The 17488-nt window shown below is 41.7% G+C and overlaps 1 protein-coding gene across 3 annotated transcripts; it reads left to right on the forward strand.

Annotated features, from left to right (window-relative positions):
- Positions 1-11060: 11060 nt before the first annotated feature.
- On the forward strand, positions 11061-17252 carry sp8b (sp8 transcription factor b). 3 transcript variants are annotated; one of them, XM_036132655.1, is made up of 2 exons: positions 11061-11229; positions 14905-17252. In XM_036132655.1, the coding sequence occupies exon 2, from the start codon at positions 14938-14940 to the stop codon at positions 16240-16242; it is 1305 nt and encodes a 434-aa protein (XP_035988548.1). In that variant the 5' UTR covers positions 11061-11229; positions 14905-14937; the 3' UTR covers positions 16243-17252. The 3 variants fall into 3 exon arrangements, with proteins under 3 accessions (XP_035988548.1, XP_035988539.1, XP_035988554.1); XM_036132646.1 differs by lacking the exon at positions 11061-11229 and adding an exon at positions 14216-14442; XM_036132661.1 differs by lacking the exon at positions 11061-11229 and adding an exon at positions 14481-14691.
- Positions 17253-17488: the final 236 nt, after the last annotated feature.

The raw sequence follows: 17488 nt of genomic DNA on the forward strand, positions 1-17488 counted from the left end.
AGGAACACAGGGAGCTGCTTCAATGAAGAGACAGGGAAACTTAGCGTCAGTGTGATAATGGCCGCTGAACTATTGCATGTTTCAATCAATGGAGACAGAAGTAAATAAAAAACCAGAGGGGGGAAAGATTCACCGGCATCGATCCCGCCTCAACACAGACCTTGCGGACAATCTGTGCTTTGGGCCGGCGATGCTCCCGGTCATCCACAAAATCAATGAAACCCATCCTTTCAATAGCATCTAATTATTAGCACAAAGTAAAGGCAGCCCGCGCAGATAAATCAGAAAACTTTTTAGAGGAGCGACACGGAGATAAATGCTAAGTGGAATGTGAATAACGGGCGATCCTAAAACCAACAACTTTGTGTCCAGCTGGGATCGTATTTTATGCATAAACTATACTTTAAAGACAGAATGAAAATGGTGCATATTGCTGTATAAACTACCACATTAAATAAATACACTAAATATTTATTTATTTAAAATAAAAAATAAAAGTACAGTAGGATTATTTCTGTCACCTTAATCCAAATTTTAATTCAACAGATAGGATGACATTGAAACAGAAGTAAAATACAAGTAATAAATAATCTAATATTGATTGGCTATAACCCCTCCACACCAGTCAGAATGTGTAAAAAGTCTTAAAAAATAATTTTACATTGAAATTCATCAGTTCATTCGTTCATAATTTTCATTGGGTGAAGACAAGGTTACACACACTCTATTTTTTATTGCTGGGGAGGAAGTCCGAGTACCTGGAGATAATCTACATATGCATGAGGAGAACATTCAAACTCCATATAGAAGGACCCCAGACCAGGATTTGACCCTGTGACCTTCCTGGTCCGAGGAATGTACTGCATGCTGACAAACTGTGCCTCTGTGCAGCCCAGTTATAATTCCTATATGATGAACGTAATCAAAGCATCTTTAATTTAGAACTTACTTTTTGCAGCTGGTCAGAGTTTCCGTGACATCTGTTTTCCTGGGGTAAATAAATAATGTGACACAGAGGCCCATCTCTCTAAGAAACTCTTCAAAAAGGGAAAGAATGGCACAGGGGCAGAAAAACGGCATCCGATCTTGGACGTTGAAAGAGCTGGCTTACTCACAGCAGAGGTGATGGGCAGGACAGCTGAGGCTGGATGGAAGTCCAGGGAACAGGCTTGGGTCATACATGGGTGGCCAGAAACAGGAGCTTGGCAACGCTTGTGGGTTGTGGTCCTAATCCAGGTCGTGGTCCAGAAATCAGAAGTTTAATAGATATCTGACAAGAGTAAGACATGGAGATGTGATCTTGGTCAAAACAAGGTAAACAAACACATAAAAATGCTGGACATCTACAAGCAAACTCGTTCAACAACCTGTCCTGCTCTCCGTGGAGATTTTATGAAAACCAGGTTTGTGGAATGTCTGGAGAGGCAGGCTTGCAGGTGGGATTGATGAAGCCCAATTAGCCCAGAGCATGAGAGGAGAGGCAGGATGAAGACAGCAGACAGGCCAGATCATAACAAAGTCAGGAAATGTTGATAAGAAAATATCTAAATGGCCAAAGATCCCAATATGAACAGTTAGAGCAATTCTTAAAATGTTAAAAACTATTTGAACTTTTGACAAACAGGACTGGACCAGAACCCAAATTTAATTAGTCAAAAAAAAAAATTAGTCACTATGCATGCCGGAAATGATCTCCAGGGTTGCAAACTGATGCCAAGAGTGGCTGCAGAACTATCTATCTATCTATCTATCTATCTATCTATCTATCTATCTATCTATCTATCTATCTATCTATCTATCTATCTATCTATCTATCTATCTATCTATCTATCTATCTATCTATCTATCTATCTATCTATCTATCTATCTATCTATCTATATATCTTCTTATATTGGGTCATGCAGGTAGCAGGTCTAGAAGGGAAACCCAGACTTTACCCATTTGGGGGTCATAATGAGTTCCCAGGAGAGAAGGGATATAGTTAAGCCTCTCCAGTGTGTTCTGGGTCTTCCCCAGGATCTCTAACTATTAAGTAGGACATGCTGGGAACAGCTCTAAACGAAGGTACATCCTGACCAGATGCATAAATCACCACACCCAAGTCCATCTGATGTGGAAAATGACAGAGATCCTCACCCTATCGCTAAAGACCAGTCACCCTTTTTTCAGATCTTTCTCTTTCAGTCCTGAACCATTTCTTATGGCCCTAGATGAGCAAATTGAAAGCTACTCCAGTAGAAGATCATATATTTGATTGCTATTTACACATCTTTACCAGGGGTGTCAATAACTTTGGATAAAAAGACTGTGCATAGGTCAGACAGTTTAAATATCTCCATAACTCAGCAATTTTCTTGTTTGGCTTCGATATCTAAGTTCCTTTTCAGGAAATAGCATTTTCCAGTTATATGGTAAATTGATTCCCAGTTGTGTCTACTTATGTAGTTCTAAGTGGGGAAGTTTGGTATTTGAAAGTTGTTGTTTGTTTCATTTCCATGCAATATTATACAAATAATCTTAATAATATGAAAACTGATTTAAAAAAAAATAATCAGTAATTAAGATTAAAGGGCTAAGTACAAAGTGGACTGAATTTTCTTTAAGAGGCTGAGCGTAATGCTTTTGAACTGACGAAGACGACCAAGGCCTTCCTCCTCATGTCGAGAACAGGTTGGTGAATTCATGAGCTTTTTTTTTTTCATTTTGACAAGCTCGTTTGTGCTCTTCTGTTATGAGCTGCAATTATTATGAAAAGGAAGAAAAGGAGTAACTTTGTGAGCAAATGATTTAACCCTGACAGCTTTGGTATGAGCCTCCCAAGGCACTCCTACCCTTCCAGCGCACTCCTTGCAGTTTGACTCATGGCTACTGATATTTAACATTTTCCTCATCTGGCCTGTGAGCAATAATCCTCATTAATTTCCCATCATAGTTTGTGTTAATTAAAAAAGCTACGAGTCTAATTGCCGTTTAATGTAATGATGCTAAATCTCATGTTCATGTGTTCAGCTCCACCCATCAGCAGCTCGTTACTCGGACGTGCCGGGTTTAATCAGATGGAGAAGGAAGACTCGTCTCTAATTATCTGCTCCGCTTCATCATTTAATCTTCCTGAAGAAGCTCCTCACATGCGCTGCAGCCTTAACTCATAATATGGCTTCTCTGAAGCAAGCAGCTTGGCCAGAAACTGCTCCGCCAATGCAATTATTTGTGTCATTTTCAGTTTATTGAAATTTCATATAGAATCGGTGATTACTAAATGCTAAAATGCACTTCTGCATAAAAATGAATTGTTTCTCAAGGAAACCGTGATGCACTGAGCAAATATCCAGCATACAGTGATTTCAGTGTTACTGTCAGCTTACCTGCATTATTGGTCTTCTTTGCCACATGCAAGATGTGTAAAAATTGTGGGGTTGTGGGTGGATTTGAGGAAATTAGTTTGCAACAATTCAGAAACACAACGATTATGATTTTAATATTTTCAAAGCGGTAACAACATTAGAGTTTATAGATATCTTACATGGTTGTCTATGAAATGAAGGTATCAGACACATACCTGAAACTTTATATCAGGGGTGTTCAAACTTCACGCTCAAAGGATTAAATCTGATTTCTTGCTGAATTGCTGAATCATATTGATAAAGTTTTAGTTTTTTTCCCCCAAATTCTGACAGTCCCCTCATAGATTTGCAGACTTCCATGTTTTACTTCAATAGAAAAACACAACATTTTGGGGAAATTGTTTAATCTCTTTGTAACGCTCTTAAAAGTTCAATTGTAAGTTATGTCAAAAGTATTTTTGCTGTAAAAAAAATTAAACATACACAAACATACTCTACTCAAACAAAGGATGAAGTAGGTTTTAGAAAGCTGCTATACTATTGTTCCAACAACATTTTACCTATGATACATGCAGCTTTATCATAATTTTTTTAAAGATCCATCGGATTCTTTGCATACAGCCAGAAAAATGGGTTTAGGCTCAAGCTTCTCCCACGCAGCTTTTGGTTGGCTTTCAGCTGCGTGTCCTCTAAAAATAAAGCGTGGAGTTGGTCCAAACTAATACGCTGCTTCTTTTGGGGTCATTGTAAGGTCCAAACCTTTTTTTTTTTACTGTATTAGTTTTACAGAATGCTACCACATATACCATCCAATATTTCTAAACAATCACTGTCACAGTAGGGTTATATCACGTTTATTACTGGGTTCACTTGGAAACTTACTTCAAATGTAATTTTATCACATTATAGCATTTCTTCTGTAGACGCAAAACCACTTTTCAGCGTTGCCACAATTCAGGTTTTCACTATAATCCTGTTTTTGCGCTTTATAAGTCAAATTTAGCTCATTTTTAATAATAAGATGGACTATTAGTATTTGACATCAACAGATTCTCATGCAGTCTGAAATCAAGAACATAAGAAGGCTTTTTTTTTTTTTTTTTGTTCTCGCCACCGGCTGAAGGGCAAGGACAACACCCTTGCTTGCACGACGGAGGGAGGGCATGAAAAAAAAAATCTGATTAAACAATTAGTGTCAATTAGCCCCGACCAAATCATTCTGCAAACAATTGGTCTCTAGTGCCCGGCTTAATTACAGGCGACTTTCAGCTCCTTATCAGAAGCCACGTCGTTCATGATTCATGTCCGACTCGCGGCTGTCCCTCAAGCACCATCAATTACCCACAAGTAAACAAAACCCAAGGAGGAGGGGGGGGGGGGGGGGGGGGGTTGGGACGAAGGCTTCCAGGTCTGATTAGCATACCTCTCTCATCAGCTGCTGCAGAGGGGATCAAACCAGGGTGAAAAACATAGGATCATAGGATGAGTAGATTAGTCAGAAGATTAGGAGGATCTTTGATGCGATTTTGCAAGGAAAGACTTGCGTGAATGTTGCATAATCTTAGAGTGGCGAGAAAAACTATTTTGAATTGGCTTGTTTTAAGACACTAACATTTTTTGCGATCTAACACATTTTAAGATCGGGCAAAGAAAACCTGAGGAAATACAAACTTGAGCTTTCCATTTTGATTATTTTGATCCATTTGTCAATGGATCAAAATAATCCAAACATGCCCAGTCCTTTAGAAATAGAACCATACGGATTAACTTGGCGGCTAGCCAAACATGGCTTGTGTTTTGCTTTCTTTTTCTTTTCTTTTTTCCAATTTCACTGGAAGCAATTCACTACCAGACCTGAAGGATCAAGAAATCTCTTAACTCGAACTTGCCTGACAACATGAAGCAGGCTGAAGCTCTGAGAAAGCAACACATCCTTCCCAGATATTAGGATCTCAGCTGTTTAGACCCAGAGCAACATCTGAGCTCAGCAGGCTTGCCTCAGGTCCCTAAGAATATTGGGGAAAATATTCTGTGGACTAACGAGACAGGAGTTATACTTTTTGGAAGGAGTGCATCCTGTAACATCTCGTGTTTAAACTAACACATTTTTCTGAAAAACATCATTGTACCTGCAGTCAACCGTTGTGGTCACAGTGTGATGGTCTGGGGCTGCGTTGCTGCATCTGCACACGGAGGATTTGCTGTATTTGATGGAAGCACACATTTTGTTCTCTACCAGAAAACGCTGGAAGAGGATGCCCAACCATCAGTTTGTGCCTTGAAGCTCCAGAGTGTTAGGCCAGGCAGCAAAAAATCTTCAAGGACAACAACAAAATGAATGTTTTGTTGTAGCCTAGTCCAGGTTTGGGCTTAAATTCATTCGGGATGTGGTGCCATCATATTAAATAGGCAGTTCCTGCAGGAAATCCCTCCGCTGTGGCTGAAATAAAAAAATATTCTGCAAAGAAGAGTGGGTCAAAATCCTTCCACAGCAATCTAACAGACTAATTTTATTTAGTTACCACAATGTCAGTGGTAGGTCCAAATGATAGCACAACCGGTTATCAGGATCAGGTGATGATTACTTTTCCACACAGGGCCAGGTTGGTTTGGTTCGCCGTGACAATGAAGCAAAAAACAACAAATCTGTAGGGAGGCTGATGCTTTTTCCACGTCACTGTATATTCTTACCCCGCACGTAAACGTTTCATTAGATTCCCTCTTTTGTCGGGTCCTCTGTGATAAACCCTTTTATTGCGAAGTTTTGAGGTGTGCCATCAGAAAGCCGCCTTACAAAACGGGATGTCGGAGACTTCAAGGCACAAGCGCTCGCACGCATCCCGAATGCGCAGACCGTGTGAAGGGGAGCGACAGCAGGCACTATGACATGTTAAATTACCCCGGTGATGTATAGCTTAATGAACCCCTTGTGTTGATCACGCTCCACATTAATCAACAGCCATGAACAGATTCCCTTATTTTCTCAATGCTGCCCTGATAAACTGCAATTTCATTTAACCTTGGACAGCAACTTTAATAGCTTCCACAGGACAACTGTCAATACTTCCCTGGGTATACAGTGATTAAATTGCAAGGTGAGAAGTGTGCCCAGAGTCTCTGCTCATCCTGCCCCCCCCCCCCCCCAACCCCCCCTTCCTCCTACAAGCTGCCCCCCGCCCTCCCACCCCCCGACAACTCTGTTACCTTAAATCACTATTTGCATTTCCGCACCTGCTGGAATCGCTTCAAAATAATTCCCAAACATGCTAAGAAAAACTTCCACAAGATGTATAAAACAATGAGCTTGAAGCTGCTAATATTTCCGTCACATTTAACTGCCTTTTCTGAAGTTTGTTGTCGACTATGAGCTGAGTGGGCAGAATAAAACGAGACAGTGACAGGGAGTGACCTGAGGCCTGTCATAATGATTTTCCATGATATCCTCCACCCTTGTCAATTTGGCATAAATTACCAGCCATGAAAGGCCTGGTGGCTGATTAAAACCAATTGTCTGGGTAGGAAAGGACAAGGCAACCTCTTTATTATATGATAAACTAAGTTAATGGAAGAAGACAATCTCCCCTCTGGGAAATCGGACGGACTCTTAATTAAAGCATTGTGTTTTCTCTGCAGGACGGAGAGATCTTTCTATTATTCTCGCATGCCACTGAGTGACAACTTTCAGAACAAACAAAAAAAAAAAAAAAGTGATAATACGAGGCATCCCCGCCAAGACAAGCAAATCCGGTCTTCCTGTGTGAACACCTCACAAAAAAAAAGTCATGAAAGAAGGATTGTGCGTCGTGCAAATCGAATCACCCTAAACAAATGATGCAGGCATGTGGTTTTAACAGATTGGTTTATCAAAATCAAACGCCTGACACTTTCTAATTATGCTTGAGCGCATTATCGCTTCAAGAGAACATGCTTCATTATCGCATCTGCGGCAGGAAAAAAAAAACAAAAAAAACAAGAGAAAACCATCATTGGTTCAAGTACGACTGCGAGCGGAGAGAGCAAAACAAGTTTGGCTTTCTCTCGATGACATAACAGCAAAAGCAAACATTTCTCTGCCCCTCGATGTTCTTTGGCTTCCTCCACCCACACTTGAGTGGTGACAGGCGTACACCCGCACTTCCATTATTATCCAACACAACAAGAATGCCTCCAGCAGGATAATTACTGAAACTTGAAGAGCCGAGGCTTATCCTAAGTACTTCACTTTGTATGACGGCCTTGCTCGCCTTGTCTCTTAGTCTGCCGCTCACGCTGACAAAGTGCAATGTGGGGCTCGCTGAAAGTCAACAAGAAGACCCCGCGGCCCACGGATGCAACGCTCGAGCCACAATACGCCATTATCTCGATTTGTTTTAAAGAGCTTGGGTTTGAAACACACTTATCTGTAACCTGCGGCAGCTAAACAAGCAGTCAGAGACAACGCTTTGTAAAGATCCTCGAGTAAAACATGTAAAATGAATCTCTTGGTAAACAAAGGAAGGCAAATATTTTTTTTTTTTTACAAAATAGGTATCATCCAATAAGATTCATACTCCTTGAACTTTGTCATTTTGTCCATTTAAAACCATAAACCTTGACGTATTTGATTTGGATTCTGTGCATTATGCAAATGCACAAATACACACAATATCATTATTGATAACAAAGCTAAACTACAGCTAAGTCTTTTGAAGTATGTACGTACCGGTTTTGCACATCTACAGTCTGAGATTTATTTCCTTGTTCTGCTATGCAAAATAACTCAGACTAGATGAAAACCTTCTTGCCACAGATTTGCAATCTGGACTAGACTATTTTAATACTTGAATATAGCTTGATCTAAACCAAACTATTCCATCCCTGACTGTGAATTTAGGGTCTTTTTTTTCTCGTCGGAAGGTGAACATCCCTCCACGTCTGGACTAAAAAGTTGCATTTTAGTCTTGTCTGACCAGAGCAACTTCTGCCTCATGTTTGGTGCATTGCCTATATGGCTTTAGGCGGACTGCAAACAGAACCACTTTTTGCCTTTCTTCCAACGATAGCTTTCTCCTATCCTTTCTTTCGTAAGGTAAGGTAAGGGTATGTGAGCTGTGAATCTCTGTTGCTCCTCCAAAGTTACCATGGACCAAGTGGCTATTTCTATGCAGAACACTGCAGGGTTTGGGATATTGTTGTCCTGCCTAGCCCTGCTTTAAATGTCTCTGTAGGTTTCTTCTTGACCTGTCTGCAGTATCCCTTAGTGCTCTACGATGCTGTTTGTTTGCTAATGTTCTCTGACAAACCACCGAGGCCTTAAATGAAGAGCTGTATTATTATTTAATAATTAGTCGATTCTGGATGGAACTGGTTGTACCGGATTTTCTTTATGCACAGCAAAGTCAAGGGCACTGAATACAAACGCATGCCCTGCCGTGCAGATTTTCTTTCTGTGAAGATTTGAAAACCACGTGTCCATTTCCTGCCACTTTGCAACTACGCACTGATTTGTTTTTGACTATCACACCAACACCTTTACTGAAGTTTGTGGTTGCGATGGGACCAAACGGGAGCAAGTTCGAGGGGTGTGAATACTTCTGCTGTCAAACTAGCTTTGACTGACGGCTGTTTAGACAGATCATTAACAGCCTTTCCTGACATGTTCCCATGAAAAGACCCATCACACAGCACCCACTGTAATTCTGAAGATCTTTGCTATTTAACATACAATTATCCTAATATAGGGGGAGAAATTATGCCCATCCGCAGCACCACTGACATGGTTTCCATGTAAACCATCAACATGGCAGCTGTGAACAAAGAAGCCACTGCCAGGGGTTGTCAGACATAACAAGCAACTTTAAATTAAAGCCTTTAAACAGCCTCAGGAGGATAGCAAAGCCGGTTGGGGATTTTATTTTATGACAATGTGTTAAATCTTAATTTTGGGCCTATGGGAGGCGATGATGGGCTTCCTCGTTTTGATTTGACTAAAAAAAGTTGAAAGGCAGGGAAAAGTTTTTCGCCGGCTGCGTCCATTCATCTCAGGAGGACGGAGTGGGATGGGCCGAGGATCAGAGCCTCCCCGTTTCTGCCACACAAAGGAAGGAACAGCTGGCTGATCGATACCCGACAAAGGCTCAGAGGTTAGAGCACTCAAAAGATTGTTAACTAGCCAATTTATTTGCCAGACGTTTATATCATTGCTTATGGTTCAGTGCACCCCTTCAGCGCGGCCATGCTGCCCACCTGTGCTTGGAACACTTTCAGAGCCTCTTCAGACAGTTCCGCGACCCCACTGGGCAGCCGGACCGAGACGGACAGATAAATATACACAGGTGGATCCGACCGGACTGTAAGTGTACATTCCTGCAAATCCATGTGTACCTACAGTATGTTTGTGTGAACACAACACAAGGCACCCCAGGGCCTGTGCCACATGGCCCTGCACTCACCACTCATGGCTGGCTCGTGTTGTGAGATGGCCCAACAGGCTGGCAGAGAGGTGAAACCCTTTCTGTGGCTCACCCAGGCGGAGCGAGGGGCTTCCTGCACATCTTTTGTCACACCATTTGGGCCCTTGTGTCTGGGGCTGCCCTGCTCCTCAGGACCCACTTGGCAGCCGCTCCACAGACGGACATCTGCTCTCTGCAACCTCCTAGCGAAAGGAGAAAACAACACGCAGAACAGGCGCCACTCTATATGGCCGCGGTGCCTTGAAAAGTATTCATACCCCTAACGTATATCTATCTATCTATCTATCTATCTATCTATCTATCTATCTATCTATCTATCTATCTATCTATCTATCTATCTATCTATCTATCTATCTATCTATCTATATTTTAACCGAAAACTGTATTAACTTTGTACTTTGTACCGTAAGCGATCACCTCTACTTAACCTCCTGCAAAATAAGGAAAAAAACAGTCCTTGACAAAAAAGACTATGGAGTTTCGTTGAAAATCTCCACATGAGAAAAAGCGGTATAGCCAGTTCTGCATCCCTGGCCCTGACTCCTGTTTTTTTTTTTTTTTTTTTTTTTTTTTTTTTCTCAGCTGCGAAGTGATTCTCCAGCATGCAATATTGAACAGACTTTGTTCGTGCTCAGCGGCCCAGAATAACTCGGTCATTATGGTGGCGAAGGGGACAGGTTTTTGAGTTTGATTTCATGATGGTAATATGGCCCGTGCATGCGCGCTAAAAGGAGACAGCCCTTCAATGGGGACATCTGTTCAAGTGCGGCTTACAGTTACAGCCGTGCGCGTAAAAAAAAGGGGGGAACAACCTGTGCGCACCAGACGAGCTGAAAAGCGACTCCTGCTCAAGCGCAACAGGCGAAACGGGAGCTTTTCTGCATGCGCACGTATTTTGAAAGGTGTTGACGAAGAATAAAATGGCGAGCCCGATTTTAATGTGCGCGTGGACTGAACGTGACTTGCAGCTCCGTGGCTCCCGTGTTCCCTGTCAGGGGTTATCGCAGTGACCCTTGACCGTAGTCTTGCTTTTTAGATCGCTTGGTAATTTGTCACCAGCCGCTAAATCTGTGGCGCAAACGTTGCACCTCAAATGCGTAAAACCATCAGCGCCCATGATAAAAATAAATCTTTTTAAAATCTGTTTTTTATATAAAAAATAAAAATAAAAACAAATCAAATAAGAATGGCAGCGCTTATGATGAATTGTTAATACGGTATTAATAAATGTTTGCCTATGAGACTGAGGAGGAAACTGGGTTCAGCTCAAAATCCCCCCGCCGAGTTATTCCTAATTGAATTGCCAGTGTAACATTTATCTGGCACCGTTTCACGATCACACCGGCGAGCAGGAGATGCTGGTGTTGTTCCCTCCGCCTGAGAGCCAACGTCGAGGGTCAATCAATGCGCTGCAAAAGAGCGGAGGAGCGCGGTATGTAGGTTTTATTTCTCACCATCATCTTTTTTATTAGCGTCTGATGCTAGAAAAAAAAATAATCGCTGCTTGATTTTTATACCTTGGCTTAGTTTCTTAGTTTGGGAGGGGGGGCTAAATGCAACGCAGGTTGATACAGTCAATTTCACTCCAGTAATAGCCTAAAGCAAGTGGGGATTTATTTTTCTATGTAGTCAAATAGATACAAGGATGATGGTGTGAAGATTAGTGTCGTTTTCACTTTGATTTAATTGTATTTGCTGTAAATCTTGGAAATTATGATTGCTTTTCGAAAACCATTTAAATAAGGCGCGTTTATGCAAAATCATTAATTAATGCAACAGACACTAAGGGGACTGCTCGTGTATCGGATAAAAAAGAATCTTTACAATATTCTCCCCTTCATTTTTTTCGTGACACCTTTAAGGATAAGTAGAGTGAATCCAACACACAAGGGAGGGAGAAGCAGTTGTCCAGTCCCAGAAACACAGGAATTAATCAGATTGTCCATCTATCACGCTGCGCAATAAAGAAAGCGACACGGGTTAGGGCAGATGATGTGATGAATAATCCCTGGTCGTTTTAATTAACTTTTTCCTGTCCCGTAATGACCAAGCTGGTCAACAGACCCGGTCAATAAGCATGTTAATATCAAACAAATAAAACTGCGGATGATTAAAAACCTCCCGCGTTATTAAATTTGAAATTCAAATGAAATTTATGCCCCCCAGCGCACGCTGCATGTTAATGGCTCCAAACGCGCCTTGCTTTCAAGTTTTTATTACGTAACTTGAGCTTCTTATTGTATATTATTATTATTATCATTTACTAAATGTCAACAGAGAAGGTGATGGACCAATTTAAATTAACAAGACAGTTCTATTTTTAAGCAGATATTGCAGTAATTTTAACAAATTCCCCAAACCCTTATATCACCAAAACTTCCCTGGAATTTAAAGGAGGAAGACAAAAAAAAATCAACATTTTTGAATTTGGTCTGTCTAATGGCTGTAAATCTTTTAAAGTTAACCCCGCTGACCTTTCATCTTCTTCATCTGTTGTTTTAGATTAGCATGGTTTATAATGAAATGGATAATCCCCCCCAAACACGCGCACAAACGTGTGCACTACCCCGGAATGCGTCTCTATCAGTTTTAATCAAAACTGTCAAGGTAATTGGACACAATTAAAGTAATGTGAAAGTTTGAGACGATGCAATATAAGCCCAGAACAATGCAGCCTTTATGTCTTCTGTAATAGTCTGTGTATATTAAGTCTAAAGAAGTTAAAACATGCAAATTCCCCCTTTAGAGCCATGGTCATTTTATGATATTTGGATGCTGAAATTAAATGAAATAGGAATAAAAGAAATTAAATACATACAACTTTACATTTGATTGAATTAAAGCAAACTCCTTTAACCTTTTACCGATCTTCTATTTGTGGAAAAGGAGAATTTACAACTTTCTTCAGAGGCTCATCATCATATTTTGAAAATAGCTTGGACTTTATTTCCTACACTGACATAACAAACTGGTTGACTATAAGCAATAAAAGTGGAGTAAAATATTTTAACATTTTATTTGGGAAGGTTTTAATTGATATTTTTCAGATAGAAATGATACAGCTACATACAATATCTAGGAGCCGTCTAACCAATTTAAGCAACTTTTAAGGAGTTATAGTCAGTTTAGCTTGCTAAACTTTGCTGTTTGATTTTAGCCTTAGCATTGCTGCTAAACTAGTAAAGGTAATAAAATGCAATAAATATTTCTTGGCTTGTTAAAATCTTGTCCAAGAAATCACCATGTAATCCTTTTTCCTATAAAACACAGTTTAGAAAAGTGCTGTTCATTGGAAACAATTGCCTCAAGGTTAAGAAGCTGGTATTGCTAGCAGGTTTGGCTTTAGCATAAGCACTGTCGCTAAGCTAGTTAAGGCATAAAATATGTCATTGAACCAGTAAAAAAAAAAAAAAAAAAACTTTCTGTATCTTTTCTAAAAAGGCAGCATTTTATTTATTTTTTGTGTAACAACCACGGCTAAGATGTGTGGTTCAACTGTAAAAACTGCCTCATGGTGACGAAGTTCAACTAGCATGACTTTAGCATTAGCACTGTTGTTAAACTATGCTAGAAGCAACCTAAATTGTTGCTCCAGGACAAAAGCTCTCTCGATCACAAACCCATTTGAAAGTTCATAACTTTTACACTAATATGTATAGAAAAAACTAAACCCATCAGCCTTTTACTACCTAATCTGTTATTAAAATAAGGTACCCAATCTTGTTAGAAAGTAGCCAATACTGAATATTACTTTTGCAAATTAATGTGTTTGGTTAAAATTGTATTTTATTTTAAAAAAATAAATTAAATAAAACTCCTCAAACATCTATTTTTAAAGTGCAGTTTTCATACTGTTTACAGTTATAATTTAATGTCTCTGTAAATCGTTGTTGGTGCTCCTGTATTAGTCATGGTAACATTTCTTGCTCACCCTAAAAAAAATAAGAAATTACAATTTTCTGTGGTTTTTATAATTGTTAGAATTGACACATTTTAAACATAACATCTACACGATGCAATGCTGGATTTAAAATATTATCATTTTTAAAAAAAAATGCAATCCCCTGGGGGGAAAATGTAGTTTAAATATAGTGTAAAAGTGTCACAGTTTGTTGCGTGGCGTGGCCTGTCGCCTAAACTCCGCAGCCATGTTTGATTGACCCCATATCATGATCGTTCCTCCTCCTTTTTCAAATTTATGTTATGCGATCTGTTCTGTAAAATTTCGATAAGTGCGACCCAACCCTCCCTCGATTCCTCCTTCCTAATTCACTCTTATTTAACTTCACCTTCCTTCCGCTGTCTTTTATTATGGAGGGGGTGGGTTAGAGGGTGGAGAGTTGTCTGAGTAGGGGAGGGAGGGGGGGGGGGGGGGTTCTTCTATCGATGACCTCACGGTTAGTGTGTGGCAGTGCGGTGGGGACGGGGGCAGCTGATTGGTCGCCCGTGTCACACAGCGCCACTTCAAAGCCGGAGAGGAGCCTACAATTGAGGAAGAATGGGCGGAACGCATCATTGTATTGCACACCTCTAAAAAAAAAGGAAAAAAAAGAGGAAGAAAAAAGCAGCGCTCCTGATTCATAAATATAAAAAGATCCTCTGAGGAGGGCAGTGTTTTTGTGTGATGGCAACTTCACTTCTAGGGGTGAGTCGAAAAAAGGGACTTTCTTTCTGCTTTTAATTAGTTCTTGTCATTGTCCTGCCGTTTGGAGGGGGATTAAACTTACAGCAGCAGAGCCAGTGCGTTGGTTATACTTTCAGCAGCCAAGTTCGTGGAAGTTCGCTTTATTGTGCTAAAAGAAAAAGAAAAAGAAAGTGGGGGAAAAAAAACACGCATGGTTTCGCTGGAGTTCAGTTTGGAATTTGTCTGCATTTTGACGTTGTTCTCGATCAGGTAGGAAGCGATAGCAATCTTTAGGTCAGAACTTCAAGAAAACTTCAGCCAGATAACACAAATCCTTTTAAACTTTTTTTTTTTTTTGGAGCAGTCGTTTTCTGAAATAGTTGCCTTAAACGTTAACGCCTGTTACAGTTTTAAACTTTGCAAAGTGTCACTTACGGAATTTTTTTGTTTTTGTTTTTTTTTTTTTTTTTTGTGCGATTTCAGGAGGAGCCGAGGTTAGGATCGACTCCTTTAGCCATGTTGGCTGCAACATGCAACAAAATAGGGAGTCCAAGCCCCTCACCGTCAGCTATATCGGATAATTCCTCGTCCTTTGGGAAGGGCTTCCATCCGTGGAAGAGAGCCGCCGCCAGCAGCTGCAGCCTCGGCTCCGGCCTGTCCGGCTTCGGGGTGTCCCGGAACGGATCTGGCATAGCCTCGGACTCTTTCGGCAACAACGGCTCCAGCGGATCCAGTGCCTTCTCTCTCACGTCTGGGACGTCGTCCGGCTCCCATTTCGGAAACGACTACTCGGTTTTCCAAGCGTCGGGCAACTCTCAGGAGTCCAGCCACCAGCCGGTCTTCATCTCCAAGGTGCACACGTCGGTGGACAGCTTGCAGGGCATCTATCCGAGGATGAGCGTCGCGCACCCGTACGAGTCCTGGTTCAAGTCCTCGCACCCCGGGATCCCCGCGGGAGAGGTCGGCACCACCGGAGCTTCCGCCTGGTGGGACGTGGGAGCAGCGGGGTGGATTGACGTTCAGAACCCGAACGGAGCAGCCCTACAATCGTCCTTGCACTCCGGTGGACTGCAGACCTCCTTGCATTCTCCCCTCGGAGGATATAATTCTGATTACTCCAGTTTGAGTCACTCTGCTTTCAGCACGAGCCCCTCTCCACACCTGTTGACAACCGGCCAACACCTGATGGACGGTTTCAAGCCGGTATTACCCTCTTACCCGGACACAAGCCCCTCGCCGCTGACAGGAGCAGGGGGCACTATGCTCACCGGGGGCCCCCCTGCCACTTTAGCGGGCTCCCCGAGGTCCTCCGCCCGGCGGTACTCGGGCAGAGCCACCTGCGACTGCCCGAACTGCCAGGAGGCGGAGAGACTGGGACCGGCGGGCGCCAGCCTGCGGAGGAAAGGCCTGCACAGCTGCCACATCCCCGGCTGCGGGAAGGTTTACGGCAAAACGTCGCACCTGAAGGCGCACCTGCGGTGGCACACCGGCGAGAGGCCGTTCGTGTGCAACTGGCTGTTCTGCGGCAAGAGGTTTACGCGCTCCGACGAGCTGCAGCGGCACTTGCGCACGCACACCGGCGAGAAGCGCTTCGCGTGTCCGGTGTGCAACAAGAGGTTCATGCGCAGCGACCACCTGAGCAAGCACGTAAAAACTCACAGCGCCGGGGGGTCCGCCGGCTCCGGCTCCGGGGGCAGCGGGGGGAAGAGGGGGAGCGACACCGACAGCGAGCACAGCGCGCCCGGAAGCCCTCCGTGCCATTCCCCCGACTTGTTGCACCCACCTGAATCCACCCAGGGAGTGGGCATGAACGGCATCTAAAAACTTCTCCAAGTTAGGTAAAAAAATAAAAAATAAAAAATGGAGGGAGAAAGGCATACGAGTGGACATACTACAATGTATGCGATATGCTCCATCTTGACTGTTGTCATTTAAGTGTTTAACTCTGCGACCCGCATCATTTCATAGCCGTGCCACCAGAAACTTCAAATTAGTGACTGCAGCCGCGAAAGTCAAACTAATCAGTTTTATTCTCAGCATAACACATGAACAAAAAATGCTATGAAAAATTGGGGCCTTGGAAAAGTTGCGCTCCTGCTGTGGAACCTGTTCTTTAAAAAAAAAAAAAAAAGCAAACACTGGCACTTTAATATCGAGCAAAAGGATTTTTTTTTCTGCCACTGCTCGTTTGGAACGAATATATTTGGATTCTGGTGTGAAAATGGTGAAAATGGTGACCGTTCTCTCTGTTGAACATGTTCACGCCACTGCCTGCAGTATAGTGCGCTAAGTTTTCTAGGCCAGTAAAAAAAGAAAGGTAACTTCCACTTTACTCAGCTGCAGAAATGTCCTGTATATAAATGTAGGTTAGAATAATTACAGCCCAAATGTAAAGGTGAGCAATGTATTTGTCCAGGAGACGATTTTTGTATAGGTATTTCTAGTTGTATATGGACTCTAGGAAATATTTGGAGAAAAAAAAAATATACGGACATGTACTTGGATTTTTTTTTTTTTTTTTTTTGACCTGATATGAAATGTATTTGTGGGGAATTATATTTAACCACCATTTGTCTTTATTTGTTTTTTTGTTGTTTGCTGTTTCCTTGTATTTAGGGGGTCTTTCGTTAGGCGCACTTTGAATTTATTTGTATGGTTTGAAAATAATTTACTGTTTACCCACTCGTTTAATTTAAGTAAGCATGGTGTAAAGTGATTTTTAATTTTACAATGATGATTTTCCCCTCCTCTTTTTCTCTCGCTCTCCTTCTCTCGCTGAGAATGGCTTTTTATGGGAGCCACTCAATAAAGTCGGTATGAATTCAGAAGCAGCTTTATCGACTCAGTTTTTTTTTTTCGTTGTTGAGTCGATAAAACCCATTTCCTTTACAAAGAGTCTAAAATTGCGATTGGCCATTTTAATTTTTGCAAGCAGCAGGATGTTTTAATCATGCTGAAATATTGTATGCATCAGGTTTAAAGATGTTCAACTGGTTGTTTCTGTTGTTTTTCTCAAGTCAAAACAGTAGACAGATATGCAGAGAAACGCAGTTGTTTTACTTTTAAT

This window comes from Fundulus heteroclitus, chromosome 3, assembly GCF_011125445.2.
Source record: "Fundulus heteroclitus isolate FHET01 chromosome 3, MU-UCD_Fhet_4.1, whole genome shotgun sequence".
NCBI classification, from domain to species: domain Eukaryota; kingdom Metazoa; phylum Chordata; class Actinopteri; order Cyprinodontiformes; family Fundulidae; genus Fundulus; species Fundulus heteroclitus.

Excerpts from the sequence above, each read along its gene's own strand:
- sp8b (XM_036132646.1), top strand. The coding sequence starts at position 14,422 with ATGGCAACTTCACTTCTAGGG. Across the intron at positions 14,443-14,904 it reads TGGCAACTTCACTTCTAGGG|GAGGAGCCGAGGTTAGGATC; the intron begins GTGAGTCGAAAA and ends GTGCGATTTCAG.